This window comes from Anoplopoma fimbria, chromosome 12, assembly GCF_027596085.1.
Source record: "Anoplopoma fimbria isolate UVic2021 breed Golden Eagle Sablefish chromosome 12, Afim_UVic_2022, whole genome shotgun sequence".
NCBI lineage: Eukaryota > Metazoa > Chordata > Actinopteri > Perciformes > Anoplopomatidae > Anoplopoma > Anoplopoma fimbria.
Genome location: NC_072460.1, coordinates 18,881,968 through 18,897,501, shown reverse-complemented (window position 1 = coordinate 18,897,501; position 15,534 = coordinate 18,881,968). Strand labels below are relative to the sequence as shown.

General features: G+C 39.0%; 1 protein-coding gene across 1 annotated transcript; it reads left to right on the top strand.

Annotated features, from left to right (window-relative positions):
* Positions 1 to 2,095: 2,095 nt before the first annotated feature.
* Positions 2,096 to 8,192, top strand: tspan31 (tetraspanin 31). Its single transcript, XM_054609218.1, has 6 exons — positions 2,096 to 2,284; positions 4,645 to 4,812; positions 4,958 to 5,038; positions 5,194 to 5,334; positions 5,714 to 5,824; positions 6,360 to 8,192. The coding sequence occupies exons 1-6, from the start codon at positions 2,222 to 2,224 to the stop codon at positions 6,432 to 6,434; spliced, it is 639 nt and encodes a 212-aa protein (XP_054465193.1). The 5' UTR covers positions 2,096 to 2,221; the 3' UTR covers positions 6,435 to 8,192.
* Positions 8,193 to 15,534: the final 7,342 nt, after the last annotated feature.

Here is a 15,534-nt window from a genome sequence, read left to right as displayed (position 1 = left end):
ATGTCAAACATTTCTCTGTTTGTCCTCGTCATGCTGAATCACAGATTTCACGTTAATGTATTACCAAGCTTATTGTGTGATTCTTATGTAACAGGTGCCATGCTTTCCAACAGAGTGTCATTTTCAATGTTTAAATGGTACTTTTGTTGTCATCGTTTTATAGAAGTGTATCATACCAGACACAGGATGTGGTTGTATGTATGCTCAATGTAGTAACAAGAAAATAGTAAAGATGAATAAATGAATATAAAACTGAATTCATTTATAGCTAAATTAAACTACATAAGGATCCAGTTTTATCAGTATGAATGCCAAACAAAACAAATTTTGTTTTCAACTTGGGTTGATTCTTTTTTTGTGTAAATGATAAAGGCAACATCTCATCCTGGTTTCAGAAACATGGATAAGTCATTAGAAATGTGGAGACATATTTATCGAGGTTTCTGAACAGGTTCTTAAATGTAAATGATACCTGCAAACACTCTAATGCTCCACTGTTCTCTTTCAGCTACTACCTCGCTTTACAGACATTTTTAGTGTGTATTAATTTCAAAGCATTTAAAAATCAATAAAAATGTATTAAATCGGAAGTAAAGACAACAGACAATGAATTTAAATAACAGTCTCTCCTCCACTGCCGCTATGTTTACACAAGCACATCTGGAAAGTTTGGCCAAAAGCATTTTTTTTTCTTTTTTTTACAAACAAGCTAAAACAAAAGCTGTCTGTAGTCTGTTCTTATCTTAGTTTCTTCTTTTAAACTTCTCTGCTGGCTGAGACTGATACCATCTGATGTCTGTCTTCTTCATTATTGATTATTATCATTTATAAACTTCCCTCAAGATTGTTATTTATTTTATTTATGGGCATTTTAGATTTGTTTCAAGTTAAATATTAATGACTTTATAGAGTGACTTTGCGGTTTCAAACGTGACTGTTGCTGCTCGAGAAACAATATTTAGTTATAAATCTAAATTATAAATAACTTCTAATTCTGTTCTGAATTTATTTGTTTTAAAACGTTATGTGTATTTTTAAAAGCAACCATTTAGAAAAAGAACAGAGTATTGATAAGAGTAGGTCCTTGTAGTTATAAAATCCCAAAGTTAATATCCCTACCAGAAGGCCACTGTAGTTCTCAGACATGCTTTCAAAGGGAGGTGTGATCGGAGGGTTATGTTATTGCTTGCAATCTGCAAACTCACCACTAGATGCCACAGTCTCACTATCTTCCTTTAAACAAGGGAACTAAAAATAAAGAAAAAACATTGAATGAGAAGGTGTGTCCAAACTTTTGACTGGTACTGTATGGAGTTGCTATCAGTGAATATTGTAAATGTATTCATTTCTCGACTACTAATAAGCAAACAATCGTAATTCTGTCTCTCTGTTTGTACTGATTTCTACCAATATCTACGCATACAGGTTGTCGTCTAGTACAGTGGTTCTCAACCTTTTTTCAGTGATGTACCCCCTGTGAAATATTTTTTCAGCCAAGTACCCCCTAACCAGCGCAAAGCATTTTTGGTTAAAAAAAAGATGTAACACACAGCGCTGTGTCATCAGTGTCTGATTTATTAAACTGGCAACACTGAAGATTGCATTGTTGCATTGAATTCAGTTTATGAACTTACACTTATCAATATAAGTATTGAATATTTATTAAATAACTACTTTTAAAGGATTTTTGAATGGATGCTAATTTTAAATATATTTTTTAAAAATCTCCCGTACCCCCATTTGAGAACCACTGCAGTCTAGCTGATACACTTAGCGTTACCAATCCTCAAAAGTTTCCAAATTTTATTAAAAAAAAACAAAAAAAACCCCCACAAAATTGATGTATCCAAATTTGTATGTCGTTGTTTACAGTGAACATTGTAAATCTATTAATTTCTAGACTACTAATAAGCAAACAATCTTAATTCTGTCTCTCTGTTTGTACTGATTTCTACACATACAGTAGTTCCTGGAAGTCTGCGTGAATCCCCTGATAATCAAGCATTTTGAACTTCCGTCGACGCGACTCTCTCTCCACACCGCTCTGGCTTTATGACACACGCTCGACTGACGTCACATGCGGCGCTGACGTCATTGGACACGCCCTCTCCGCTGACCCAACACATTTGCGTCTAGCCGCTAGCGCTCCGCAGCCCCCCCGATAAACAACACTGTGTTTTTATTAAATCCTCTCCGGGAGTCGTCTTCAGGCGTTTCCAATATGGTCTGCGGCGGTTTCACCTGCTCCAAAAACGCGCTCTGCTCCCTGAATGTGGTTTACATGGTGAGTGTGCAGACTGTAACGCGATGCTAACTGTTAGCTTAGCCGCGTTAGCTTAGCCGAACTAGCTTGTGAATGAACTAGCGTTATGTCAGCTAGCCGTGTAGCTAGAGGCGCAGACAGATGACTGATTGTGCCTTTTGTTTCACATTCTTCTGTTTTTCATTTTTCAGACGATGACTGGTATGGACTCATCTGTGCTTGTTGCATGTTTAGCCTTAGACACATGTCTGTGTTTGTTAGCTATTTAGACATAAATGTACCGTTAGCTAGCGCCATTATGTGACAGGATGCTACCGTTAGCTGGGAGGCCGGCTGACCCCACGGAGTGTGAAATTGATATCTGTAAATGGGGGTTTCTCCCACATATCAGTCACCCGAGCCTGTTACACAACATCTCACTTGTTAGTGTGTCAGTCATGTGAGTTATAGTCAACATGTTGGCCTCCTCTCAGCTCACCTAGTCCTGAGTCCCAGTGAGTCCCAGTGAAGTAGTCCTGAGTCCCAGTGAGACAGTCCTGAGTCCCAGTGAAGCAGTCCTGAGTCCCAGTGAAGTAGTCCTGAGTCCCGATGAAGCAGTCCTGAGTCCCAGTGAGTCCCAGTGAAGTAGTCCTGAGTCCCAGTGAGACAGTCCTGAGTCCCAGTGAGACAGTCCTGAGTCCCAGTGAGACAGTCCTGAGTCCCAGTGAAGCAGTCCTGAGTCCCAGTGAGACAGTCCTGAGTCCCAGTGAAGCAGTCCTGAGTCCCAGTTAGACAGTCCTGAGTCCCAGTGAGACAGTCCTGTAGTAAATGTGACCCCTTCCTGAAGAGGATGGTTTATGGTGAATTGTAATGCTGTGGTTTTGTCTTGTTGTATCTTGTAACTTTGCTCTTTCATATACAGCACCAGTCAAAAGTTTGGACACCTTCTCATTCAACTACTTTGAAGAATCTAAAATATTAAACATATTCTGGTTTGTTGAACATTTGTTTGTTTACCACATAATTCTATATGTGTTCTTTCATAGTTTGGATGTCTTCAATATTAATCTACAATGTAGAAAAAAATAAAAATAAAGAAAAACCATTGAATGAGAAGGTGTGTCCAAACTTTTGCCTGGTACTGTATGTGAATGAGGTAGACACAATATTAGAATCAACTGATCTGACACAATTGAATCTGTCTTTCTATATTTGTGTCAAGCTGAGTCGAACAGTTAAGCTGATCCATGGCAAATAGAAATAAAAATGGATAACTTAATAAATGTGACAAATTTATGCATTTCTTCTTTTTTTTCTATAATAAACTCAACATCTTTGGAGCTTGCCCAACAAATCAATTTAAAGACATTATCTGGGGCTGTGTGTAATTGTGATGGGCACTTTCTGACATTTAATAGACCAAATAATCAATTGTTTTATTGCAATCTGTCGAATTAATAAGTAACGTCAGTTGCAGACCTCGTTTTGTGGAATGATACTTTCATCAACGGTTTTGTTCAGTAAAATATCTTGATTATGTGTAAACGTACCCACAGTGTTTTGCTAACATGTCACGTTTTTCTTATCAAGTATTGAGTCATAAATCGCTTTATTGTGTTTGTCCTACTCACTTCTACCTGCTGTGTTAGTTCTTTTTGTTTGCCAAGTATGCACTTTGAGCAAAACATGGGATTAAGAGCAGCTTTGCGTTTTTTGCCTGCTGTTGTGACACTCTTAGCCTCACTGCGGAAATAAACACTTGAGACACAACCCACCCAGTTAGAAAACCGTGGAACATGTACGCATGCCACCAATTATGTTGACAGCTGGCTGAGTCACTCTAACTGTCACGAGTGTGACGCTGTAGATGCTGTAAAAACAAGGCAGGAACTTCAGTAAAATAATACATATAAAGTCATGAAGGACAAATAGTACCTTCATGAAAAGAGGAACCTCCTGGGTCAGACATGACAAATACAAATATGAATTGTGTAATTGTTTTTCATCTCCCATCAGAGGGGAAGTGACAAGTCAATAGTATTACAGAATATAAGCAGGAATGTTTTGCTGGAAGAAATCAATCAATTAAATAAATAAAACAATGAACTCATTGTATTGCCTAGAGGCCAGCAGTCTAATTGCCGCGTGCCATGTGAAGAAATGTTAACAATGAACTCTTAACTATGTCAGCCCGATTATTTAACTGTGTTGCTGTTCTTCCCCTGCATTATTTATATTGCAGACATTTTAACTTTAATCAGACCTTGCTGGTGTTTACAGGATAACTGGTGTTTGTGGTAATCAAAACTCGGCACCATGACCATTTGATAAGCTCAGTCCCATTAGATGCGCTCTGTCTCAGCTGACTGGTTAACTTCCTTCCTTCCCTCTTCTCCCTTCAGCTGGTCGGGCTGCTGCTGATCGGAGTAGCAGCATGGGGGAAAGGGTTCGGCTTGGTGTCCAGCATCCACATCATCGGAGGGGTCATCGCAGTGGGCGTCTTCCTGCTGCTCATCGCTATTGTTGGACTCATTGGCGCAATACACCACCACCAAGTCATGCTTTTCTTTGTATCCTTTCCCCTCGTTTGCATTGACGCACAGATGATTATCTGGTCAGTTGCAGTGAACTGTGATATTAAAATGCGGTTGTCGTGTTGTTTTGTGTTTCTTTCCACGTTTTTGCCCTGTTGTTTCTTTGACCTCCTGCTCCAAGTACATGGTCATCCTTTTTATCGTTTTCCTGTTCCAATTCGGAGTTTCCTGTTCCTGCTTGGCAATGAACCGCGGACAGCAGGTGAGAAAACTCTAATTAAACTGAATATTACTAGCTGCATCGATGTTAATATAAACACTTATTACCAAAACATGTCTATATCTGCAAAATACATTTTTGTGACTTTTTTTTACAAGAAATTTGCTTCATTTTATTCATCTTATTTGCTTTTCCAGGAGGCACTTCTGAACTCTGCTTGGAGAATGTTGAAAAACAAGACCAAGACCAACCTAGAGACCCAGCTGAACTGCTGTGGGCTGCTCAACGTCACCGCCAGCCGGGCACAGTTTGATCTGGACTTGCAGAACTGCCCCGCTGTGAGTCTTAAATATCATCATTTTTTTTTAGTAGAAAACCTGCTTAAACAGTACAATCACAGTCTTGAGTTGCTGCATAATTAAACTATATTTTTTGTTTCTGTCCATTCACATTGAATATGGTGTTCCTTAAATACAATGTTCAACTGCATCAAAGATAAATATTGCAGTTTCACAGTATATTTCCTGTTACACAATCTGCCCCACTGAACATTAGTCACATAAGCATTTCCCTTAACCAGGAGAAGTTAAAAGTTGGACTTTTTCTGTAGTTCTCATAATAGATTTTGGTAGCTTATACTGACTTGGCCAACAACAGTTGACTCATCCTGCTGAAGCCTCAAGGCCTTTTATTCTTTTTTTGTGTCTTTCCCTCCAGTTATGCAAAAAGAACACTGGCTGTTACACCTGCGGGGATATGATGCTGACTCATGCAACTGAGGCTCTGAAGATCCTCGGGGGCGTCGGCCTCTTCTTCAGCTTCACAGAGGTGAGTGTCCGGTCTCCCAACCTAGATCTGTAACCACCCACTCATTTAATCAGTCTAATAAGTCTTTGAAGATCAAAAGAAAGACACTGAATTGAGTTTATAGTGGTGCTAACATGACTGATTTAGCCCAAATCCAGTAATCGCAAGGTTGGCAGTTTTGTTTCTTGTTCTTCCTTAAATGCCCGATCCCATCAGTATTTATAAAACCTCAATATTGGTGGCGAAATCAATTCAGTCTAATGTTATCTCCTCAGTCAGTGGACTTGCTTGCAAATATATATATTTTTTTCTTTTGCAAAATTTGATGCCCACAAAAATGACTCAGTTTAGAGGAAATGGGAAGAAGCTTTCATTATTGACAATCATGTTCCTGGCCTGGTAGCGTGTTAGCGGTTAGCTGGCCAGCTAGCCTTCTGAGTCGACACTTTGTCGAAACACACCACACATCTGTTGATGACTTGCTGACTTATTTTGAAGAGACATTTTCTGGTGCGCCATAGCATTTATCTTTTTTTGCCTGTCTTGTCTTTAACAGATCCTGGGAGTTTGGCTCGCCGTGCGCTACAGGAACCAGAAGGATCCACGAGCGAACCCGAGTGCTTTCCTATAGTCTGTCCCCCGTACGCAGCACAGCCCCATAGATGCCGTGTCAGATGGCACAAATAGTATCATGCACATCTAGAGGCAGACACCCCAACATACAATACAGCATCACACCGACTACAACAACACAGAATGGACGAGCGCACGCAGCACCTGACAAACACTGGAAAACAAAACACACACGCACACAAACACACACACACACACACCTTTTAACTGAGACTGAGAAACTACAACAACCTGTCCAGAAATGTTGCCAGATCTCCAGCCGGAAGACCTGGATACTTGTGTATGAAAGGATAACTTGTAATACCAAGAAGTGTGACTTGTTGGTGTTGCAACCCAGCCTTGATTTGAGTACCAGATTTCCTGCTAGTTTCCAACTATGTAACAATGGATGAGACGTCTCTGCATGTGTCCTTGGCCTGCACAGACAAACAGCCTCTTTGTTGATTTTTAATCCACACACCAACCAAATGACTGTGCCGTGTCCAACAAATCAACTTGTATGCACCTTGAATTCTTTCCTCTTGTCTCCAGTGTAGTGCCACCACATAACGACAAATATATTCCTCTGGTCAGTGCTGTCGGTGATGTGTAGAGCTGTATACCCAACATGTCCAGTGCGATGAGTTTGTGCGCAAAGTCAGTGGGGGTTAGGGGGGAGGGGGGGGCAACAGGAGGAAAAATACTGGACATGTGTTGTAAGGTAGTTTATGAATTGTATGTAAATGGTCTTTTTTTTTCAGATGCCACAAATGCCGGGATATAACAGGATTAGGAGGCAAGAATAGATGTTAGTTAATGTAGTTGCTAGTCTCTCGGGTTCAAAATATTTATGAACTGTAACTGAGCCAACTAACTTTAAACAGTCGGAGATATGAGGAGGCCAATGGACTGCAGCCTTGATGTTGTACATAATCTTTTAGAAATCTCTCTCGATGGGTTTGCCGTGTAGTTGCCTGTGTAGTTGGGAGGTTTGCCTGCATAGTTGAGGTCTTTGAAGGCCACAATAATCCACCCTTCCTGTATTTAATGTTTCTTTGTGTTGCACAGTTATGTTGATTAGTATAGATTCTGCTAGTAGAGAGGTGGATTCAGGTACGTACTATTTCTTTCTGTGTAACTGAAAGAAATCACAACAAATAGAAATAAAATTAGGTGCTGTTTTGATTTTAAATAATTCGGGCAAATTTGGCCAAAACTTGCTCATTGCAAACCCAATTTTGTCTTAAATAGTGTTAATTGTGAATAGTGCTCATTTTCTTTTGTTTTCTTTTCTTTTGTGGAGTGATTTTGTTCTCCGTTGCCATCAGCGCTTTTTGTTCATCAGTGTTAAATGCTTTGTAAAAAAATATGTTCAGGACCTATTTAAGTTAAGTTTGAGGATGCACATTAGGCTCAATTTAGGTCGTAGTTTTGATGATATAATTTTGATGCCTAACTCGATGTTTGACATTTCTTGTAGATAAATCACTGCTCATCAATTCTCTCTTTTAAGATGTGTTTTCTCTTTTTGAAATGCTTTTAACTTAAAGGACTAACACAAACTGTAACTACTTGTCTTACTTGAACCTGTCAACTTGGCTGTTATGAATTTCCTGCTGCTGATTTGGAGTCATCGCTGGTGTAAACAAACGTTTTGACAGATCTTAAGCATCATAATGCCATATATTAAAACTCACTTTGAATTTGTGTGCACTTGTTATTCAACTGTATCTTGGATTTTTGAACCTTAATTTTCCAAATAATAAAACCTCAAATTGCGAACCGTTTGACTTGAGTCATTGATTTACATCTCTTTGTGTCTGCACTGAGTGGTGCAATGATGTTATAAAGTTGTTTCTATAGGGGTCCATATGAAGCTAACTCAAGTACTGTACAAAAGTACAATGTTGAGGCACTTGTACTTCACTTGAGTATTTTCATTGTATGCTATTTTATACTTATACTCCAATACATTTGTCCGACAGCTTTTGTTACTTTGCAGATTTAGAGTATTAACACATAATAAAACCCAACTATTAAATAATGATATGCTGTTATAGATAAAGCTACAATCCTACAATTCCTATGTTCCCCAGCTGTAATAATCCAGTGATATATACATTAATTAATCACCAATTAGAATTCCATAATTTATTTATATATATTTGTATGTATATATTTATGTATATATAGATATGTATATATATATATATATATATATATATATATATACCAGTCGAAAGTTTGGACACACCTTCTCATTCAATGGTTTTTCTTTATTTTTTTTTTTTTTTCTACATTTTCTACGTAGATTAATATTGAAGACATCCAAACTATGAAGGAACACATATATTATGTGGTAAACAAACAAATGCTCAACAAACCAGAATATGTTTTATATTTTAGATTATTCAAAGTAGTTGAATGAGAAGGTGTGTCCAAACTTTTGACTGGTACTATATATATATACCAGAAATGGGCCATTCTGCACAATGAAAGCTTTTAATTTTGGACTTTAAGTATATTTTCTAGCTAATACTTTTAACTGTTTCTTGAAGCGTTGCTACTTTTACTTCAGTAAAACATCTTTTTACTACTTCCACTACTGTTGACTAAAAAATGTCTTGTGACATAATACTGTCAGAGTGGAGGACAGAGTTAAGGAGTGATGACACCAAAGACACATTTCACCACATGATGGCAGTGCAGAGTCTCCACTGCTGCCATTTCTTCTTGGTTAGCTGTTATTTCTGTCCTGCTCTGACATGGGTAAAGACAAGCAAGGAATCTTTACACAGTGATTTATTTTTCTATAGACTATTATCCTGCAGAGTGATTGCATCCAAGTTGAAGGTGGACGGCGTCGACATGGCAGCTATAAAATTCATTTAGCTCAAGCAGTAGGTTTTTGGTTCCCTGTGCTATTCCTTCAGAAGGCCATTAATCCCTTCAGCTGGGATGGGTCCAGTAATGTGGGAGTGGGTTGTGTGTGTGTGTGTGTGTGTGTGTGTGTGTGTGTGTGTGTGTGTGTGTGTGTGTGTGTGTGTGTGTGTGTGTGTGTGTGTGTGTGTGTGTGTGTGTGTGTGTGGCGGGGCGGGGGGGGGCAGAGCAGAAGGAGAGCTCAAGTACACTCTGATAGGGGAATAGAGAGGAGCACATGAGGAGATTATCCGGATACCTTTCAACCAAGGTTGTCCTAAATGAGGATAAACTGCTCCTCTGCCCTCATCCTAATGGCCCATGGCAGACTGTCACCGTCCCTGCTGCCCCCCCCATAAAAAAGGCGTGACCTAATCTCTGGCGTTGGTGCACCCAGCCAGGGAGCACCTGCAGGTTCACTTTTCCTGAGACGTGGGAACATTTATGTAAGTGTAATGTGCCTGCTAAGGGCTTTGGGTCTTGAGTGTTGCCGGTGGCTTGAGACCAGCATTTCTTCGGAAAAACTGCACCACATATCGCATCCCCTATCCTGTCAGCATGCTCTCCTGAGGGCCCGGTGCCAGTCCCCACCCTGTGATGCATGTCCATATGCCGGGTGTATTAGCTCTGAGAAGCTGTGGAGAATTGCACCAACAGGGATGGCCATCTGTCCTCTTACAGATATAGCATGGACTCTGCAAGCGCATGAAGGCAGGATCTTAAAACATTTGGTCCATTATATCTCATGGTGGAAAGGCTTTCACAACGGCTCGTCCTATAGGCAGAACTAATTATGTATAGCTTTTCAGCATGGGGCCAGATAAGGCTCAGTAGGGACCAATACATTGTTCCTTATAATAGTCCTGTTCTCAGTGGTGGAGGAAGTACTCAAATATTTTACTTAAATTAAAATAAAAATACTGTAAATATATAAGCACTCAGAAGCCTTTTGCGTTAACAAATTATATCTAAATGGGAATAATTTATTGAGCTGTTTTAATATTAAACATGGAAAAGTAATAATAAAAAATATATATACATATGCATCACATTATTTTGTGCATATCAAAGTAAAAAAACAAAAACATATATATATATATATATATATATATATATATAAGTTCCACAAATAAACACATATAACTATATTAATGTGTAACGTTGATGATTACTGTATATTTATATCTTATATCCAGACATTTTTGCATTCAATCTCATAGTTTTATTTATAAACATCATGTTGATGCAGGACAAGCACTAAGTAATAATCAGACCATTCAATAGCAATGTGAAAATAATATTATAATTTAATTATTATAAATAAAAGTCCTGGATTTTAAATGCTACTGAAGAAATAAGTAATATCAATTAAATGTACTTAAAGTAAAAGTACTTAATGTGCTAAAATGTGGTCACTGTAAATATTTATTATTGTAACATTATTAATACTGATGCAATTTTCTCTTATAGCTGGTTGAAGTGGAGCTACTTTAACTACTTTATATTCGGTCAGCTTGTTCAGTCAAGTGGTTCCCAACCCAGGGGTTCAAAGGGTCACAAGATTGATCTGGGGCGTCATGAGGTGATTAATGAGGGAATATTTTTTTTTCAAAATGCAACTTTTTTTCGTGTTTTAAGAAAATATTTAATTATTAAACCTCTTTGAGCCTCAATACAATAAATACATTGAAAATGTAAATGTGTGTTTGATTTTTACAATAGCTATTTCAACACACTGGGAACAGGATCACTGGGGATAAACAGCAGTGTTGCTTTAATGGGTTTGTATTCTTCTCACAGCACTGGGAGGACAAACAGGAAGGCAAATCATTCTCATCAGTGAAGGGAGACAAACGGGTCAATATGGCCTATCAATAATGAAACAGAGCACGGATGCATGTTGTTAGTCCTCAGATGGGAGGGCGGAACAGGTGATGCAGGGAGTTAATCAGAGCATGCATGTCTTAAAGGGGTACATCACTTTAAAATGGCGATTCATTTTTTCGTACCACCGTCTCCACATGAGTTAAAGGAACAGTCAGGACTGTATTTTCTTGCTGTAATCATTCCTCCTGTTCATACTTGCCATTAAATGGATCCCCTTGCTTACATGCTTTCAAAGGAAGAGATCTCAGTTAAAATCTAGGGTCTCTGTGCAAAATGTATTCAAAAGTTAGCTCTTCAAATCAAGTGAATATCTTCCGAAATTTGTTTCTCTCTCCTTCCCACCTCTTCAGCCACATTTCCTATTCCCCAGGTCATTTCATTTTCAGTTTCCATCCGTCCACCAGATGCACTCAGACGCTCCCTCCTTGCCCCACACCTCCTCCTCCTCCTCCTCCTCCTCACCTTCCCAGCCCACCTGCTCACCTGCATCTTATTCCCTCATCAGCAGCTCAGTTCATATGCCGGCCCAGCTCCTTTCCTTCCCCACCAGACCATAAAAGTTGCCATGTGTATTGGAATTTTAAGTAAGACCTGAACCTTTTCCCAACTCTGCAACTCCACCTGGAGCTACACCTAGACCTAGACCTAGACCTAGTCCTAGACCTAGACTTACACCTAGACCTAGACCTACACCTGGACCTGGATCTGCACCTGCCTGCCTGTAAGCGTCTATCCAACCCCACATTTGTAATAGTGTTAAATAGCATCCAGCTTCAAATCAGTTAAAGAAAACATGTTGAGAACATGACAGGAGGCGTTGATATGGGTTATTTGAGCTCATCTGAAGGCGTTTTGTCAGGGTACATTACACACAAAGGGAACCCGAGCTTTAGCTGATGAGATAATTAAGAAAAAATCTTTTAAAAATTGGAGGAAATGAAGGAAGAAAAAAGTGACAGAAGGAGGTGAGGAATTCAGGTTAACATTACATTGAACATAAAGGTGACTTCTTGGTGAGCAGACATGAAATATACATCTTAAAAATATGGGATGTTCAGACACCATTACATAGACTTTTTTTTTTTCTCAAATTATCACCTCATTAGCATTTAGCACCAACCCTCCCCACACACAGAATCATCATAAAATAACCCTCCCACACAATGTGCCATCATGTAGCGCATTGCAGAACAGTTTATTCCAAAGGTGTGTAGTAATGCTAATGTATGTTGGTCAAATTATGAGTGAAAGATGAACAAATTTAGCTGCAGTGATGTTTTTTTTATGTTATTAATTGCTTTGCACGATAACAATGTTAGCAAAATACGCTTATAGCTGCTGTTATGATGTTCAAAATACTTTAAACACGCTCATGGCCCCCTGTAATACAATACAATACAAACAACTGAACACAGTACAGTATATTATATGCAGTGGTAGAAGAAATATTCAGATAATTTACTTAACTAAAAGTACTAATATCACACTGTGAAAATATACTCCACTGCACACAAAAGTCCTCCATTACAAACTAATTTTGCTAATACAAAACTATTAGCAAAATTACCTAAGTATGAAAATTACAAGTACTTATTGGCGTTTAATGTTCCCTGTCAGTGTTTTAGTATCATATATGTGGATGTATTAATAACACTGCTGATTTTTGTGTATGTTGTATTTTTCTGCAGTAGATGTTTAAGGTTGTGCTAATTTGAAATCCTTTCATATAGTGTTGATAAGATCATTATGTTTGTAGCGTCTTTGGCCTGTGAGAGCCACATATCTAAAATGTACTTTTCATGAACTCAGAGAAACAGCCCTGTTTTCAGGGGAATTTATTTTTATCTGAATGTAACCTGTAACTAAATCTGTCAGACAAATGTAATGGAGCAGTTGGTGGATAAATACTTAAGTTAAGTACTAGTGAATGTACTTAGCCACATACCACCACTTAGTATATGCATGTGTACTTGTGCATATATATTAATATATCATTATAAATGGTATAGGGGACAATATCATGATAGGAGAGGTATGGCATTGCATCAAATCAAATCAAGCTTAAAGTAGATCCATATCTGTAACAAGCAGAGTGTGAAAAATCAATCAGGATCAATGTGACAGGGGGGTTTTGTGGGAAGTGTTTCCATGAGAGAGAGAGAGAGAGAGAGAGAGAGAGAGAGAGAGAGAGAGAGAGAGAGAGAGAGAGAGAAAACTTTCAGTACAAGTATTGTGTATATAGCTGGGGGTTGCACTTCTGTCTGTATAACACGATCTGTATTACAAGAACAGTATCAGTCTCATAATAGGGACTTGAGCTATTGCTTGTAGAAAACTGAGCTTCCTCAGGTATTGACATAGAGTAGTATTCAGGTCTTTAACTTATGCAAAAGTACAAAATGTATTAACATTTAAAAACTACCAAAAGTAAAAAGCTCACATAATGCATGAAGGCCCATTAGAATAATCTATTACAGTATGTAATCTATATGAAGACATTGAAGGTGGAGCTAATTTATAAATTGCTGGGTAGTTTACCCTATAATAATATATCATAATTTGTAAGTTGATGGATATTCTCTATTATCATTCTGAATCTGCAAAGTAACTACATCTAGCTATATCTGCTCTCACACACATTATATAGACTAACCACTAACCACACACACACACATCAAGTATTAAATAAAAACACACACACAAAATAAGGTTCAACACTCAAATTCTTGGGGAGCTTTGTTTGATCTTCACATATATCACACAGATCACAGGATGTACACACACACACACACACACACACAAAGATGTTTTTTTGACACACACACACAACAACCTGCAACAAATCAAACCTTGTTTTGAGCTTCATGCAGTAAAATAAATTCTGCAAATGAGGTCAATGCAAAAATGACTGTACAGTTAAATCTAGCAGAATCAAAGTTGAATGTTTTTCTTCTAAAGTAATGATTTGCAAAGGTTTTTTTTCTAATTAACTAAGGGTTTACATTTATACTTTCATATTCAAGATCCTGCTGGGCAAATTAAAAAAGCTATGAAACTGAACTGAATCAAATCAAATTGATGAAATCCAACAGCAACTGACTAAAGATAGAAGTATTACAACACACACACACACACACACACACACACACACACACACACACACACACACACACACACACACACACTATAACGGAGAGGTCCAGGTCCGGTTCGTACTTCGCGGGCTCCCGGTTCATGGGCCGCAGCGTCCACGTCAGCAGAGGAGATCAGCACCCTGGACAGCGCTGGCTGGTCAACAATAAAGCAGCCAGAGCGCCTTTCCTGCCCAGCTGCTGGGAGCACTGGGAGAGGCACGTCACCCACCGGAGAGGCGAATGGATGACCAGATAGAAAACGCCGCCTTGTTTACTGGATGACAATTAGTTTTCTCCTCTTCTTCTTCTTCTTCTTCTGCTCCATATTCCGGAAGTAGTGCTGCGTTGGTTCAATCTCCAAGCCGACCATTTCGAGGAGGAAAACCATCACCAGCAGTATCATCACCACCATCTATCTGATCCAATAATCAATGCCATTACTGCTGTGTAATTGCTCTCGGATTTGAAGACATCTCCATGCGTCTTCCCCCATCTTTTTCTCTCTAATTAGAAAGCTCGCAGGGTGCCTCTCTCATCCTGCCTCTCTCATTCTGCCTCTCTCATCCTGCCTCTCTCATTCTGCCTCTCCTCTCGCTCTCTTTGACCGTGTTTTTTTGTTTTTTTTTGGGGGGGGGGGGCTTGCGATGAAATGCTGATGGACACCGAGGCGAGGATGGGGAAACATGGAGCTTTCGGGTGTTTTTGTGTTGCCGTGTTTCCAGGCTATCTAGGCTTCTGAAGAAGAAGAAAACAATGAAAAGGATTGTGTTTTTGATCTCGACGTGGATGGTCGGGGTGAATGGCTCGGATTCTCCGTGGAGGCTTTACAAAAAGGAGATGAAATAGAGAGAGAGGGGGGGAGAAAAAATGGACCATGATCTGACGCCTGGGATGCTACAGTGAGGGACAATATATATATATTAAAAAAAAAAACCTGACATATTATAGTTATAAGAATCAAACTTCCATTTCATCTCTCATTTTCCTTTTTGGATTATGATTCTTGACAGGAGTCCCAGATGTGACTGTATGGATGGCAGGTCGTTGTGTTTTACACCCCATCTTCTATTTCCTGGCTCTGTGTTGCTCTCTCTTCCACTCGTCCACTCTCTCTCGGTCTTCTGCTTTGGGTAGCAAAACATGTAGGCTATTTTTTTGCTGCAAGCCTAGTGCATCTGA

Excerpts from the sequence above, each read along its gene's own strand:
- tspan31 (XM_054609218.1), top strand. The coding sequence starts at position 2,222 with ATGGTCTGCGGCGGTTTCACCTGCTCCAAAAACGCGCTCTGCTCCCTG. Across the intron at positions 2,285-4,644 it reads CCCTGAATGTGGTTTACATG|CTGGTCGGGCTGCTGCTGAT; the intron begins GTGAGTGTGCAG and ends TTCTCCCTTCAG. Across the intron at positions 5,039-5,193 it reads CAATGAACCGCGGACAGCAG|GAGGCACTTCTGAACTCTGC; the intron begins GTGAGAAAACTC and ends TTGCTTTTCCAG.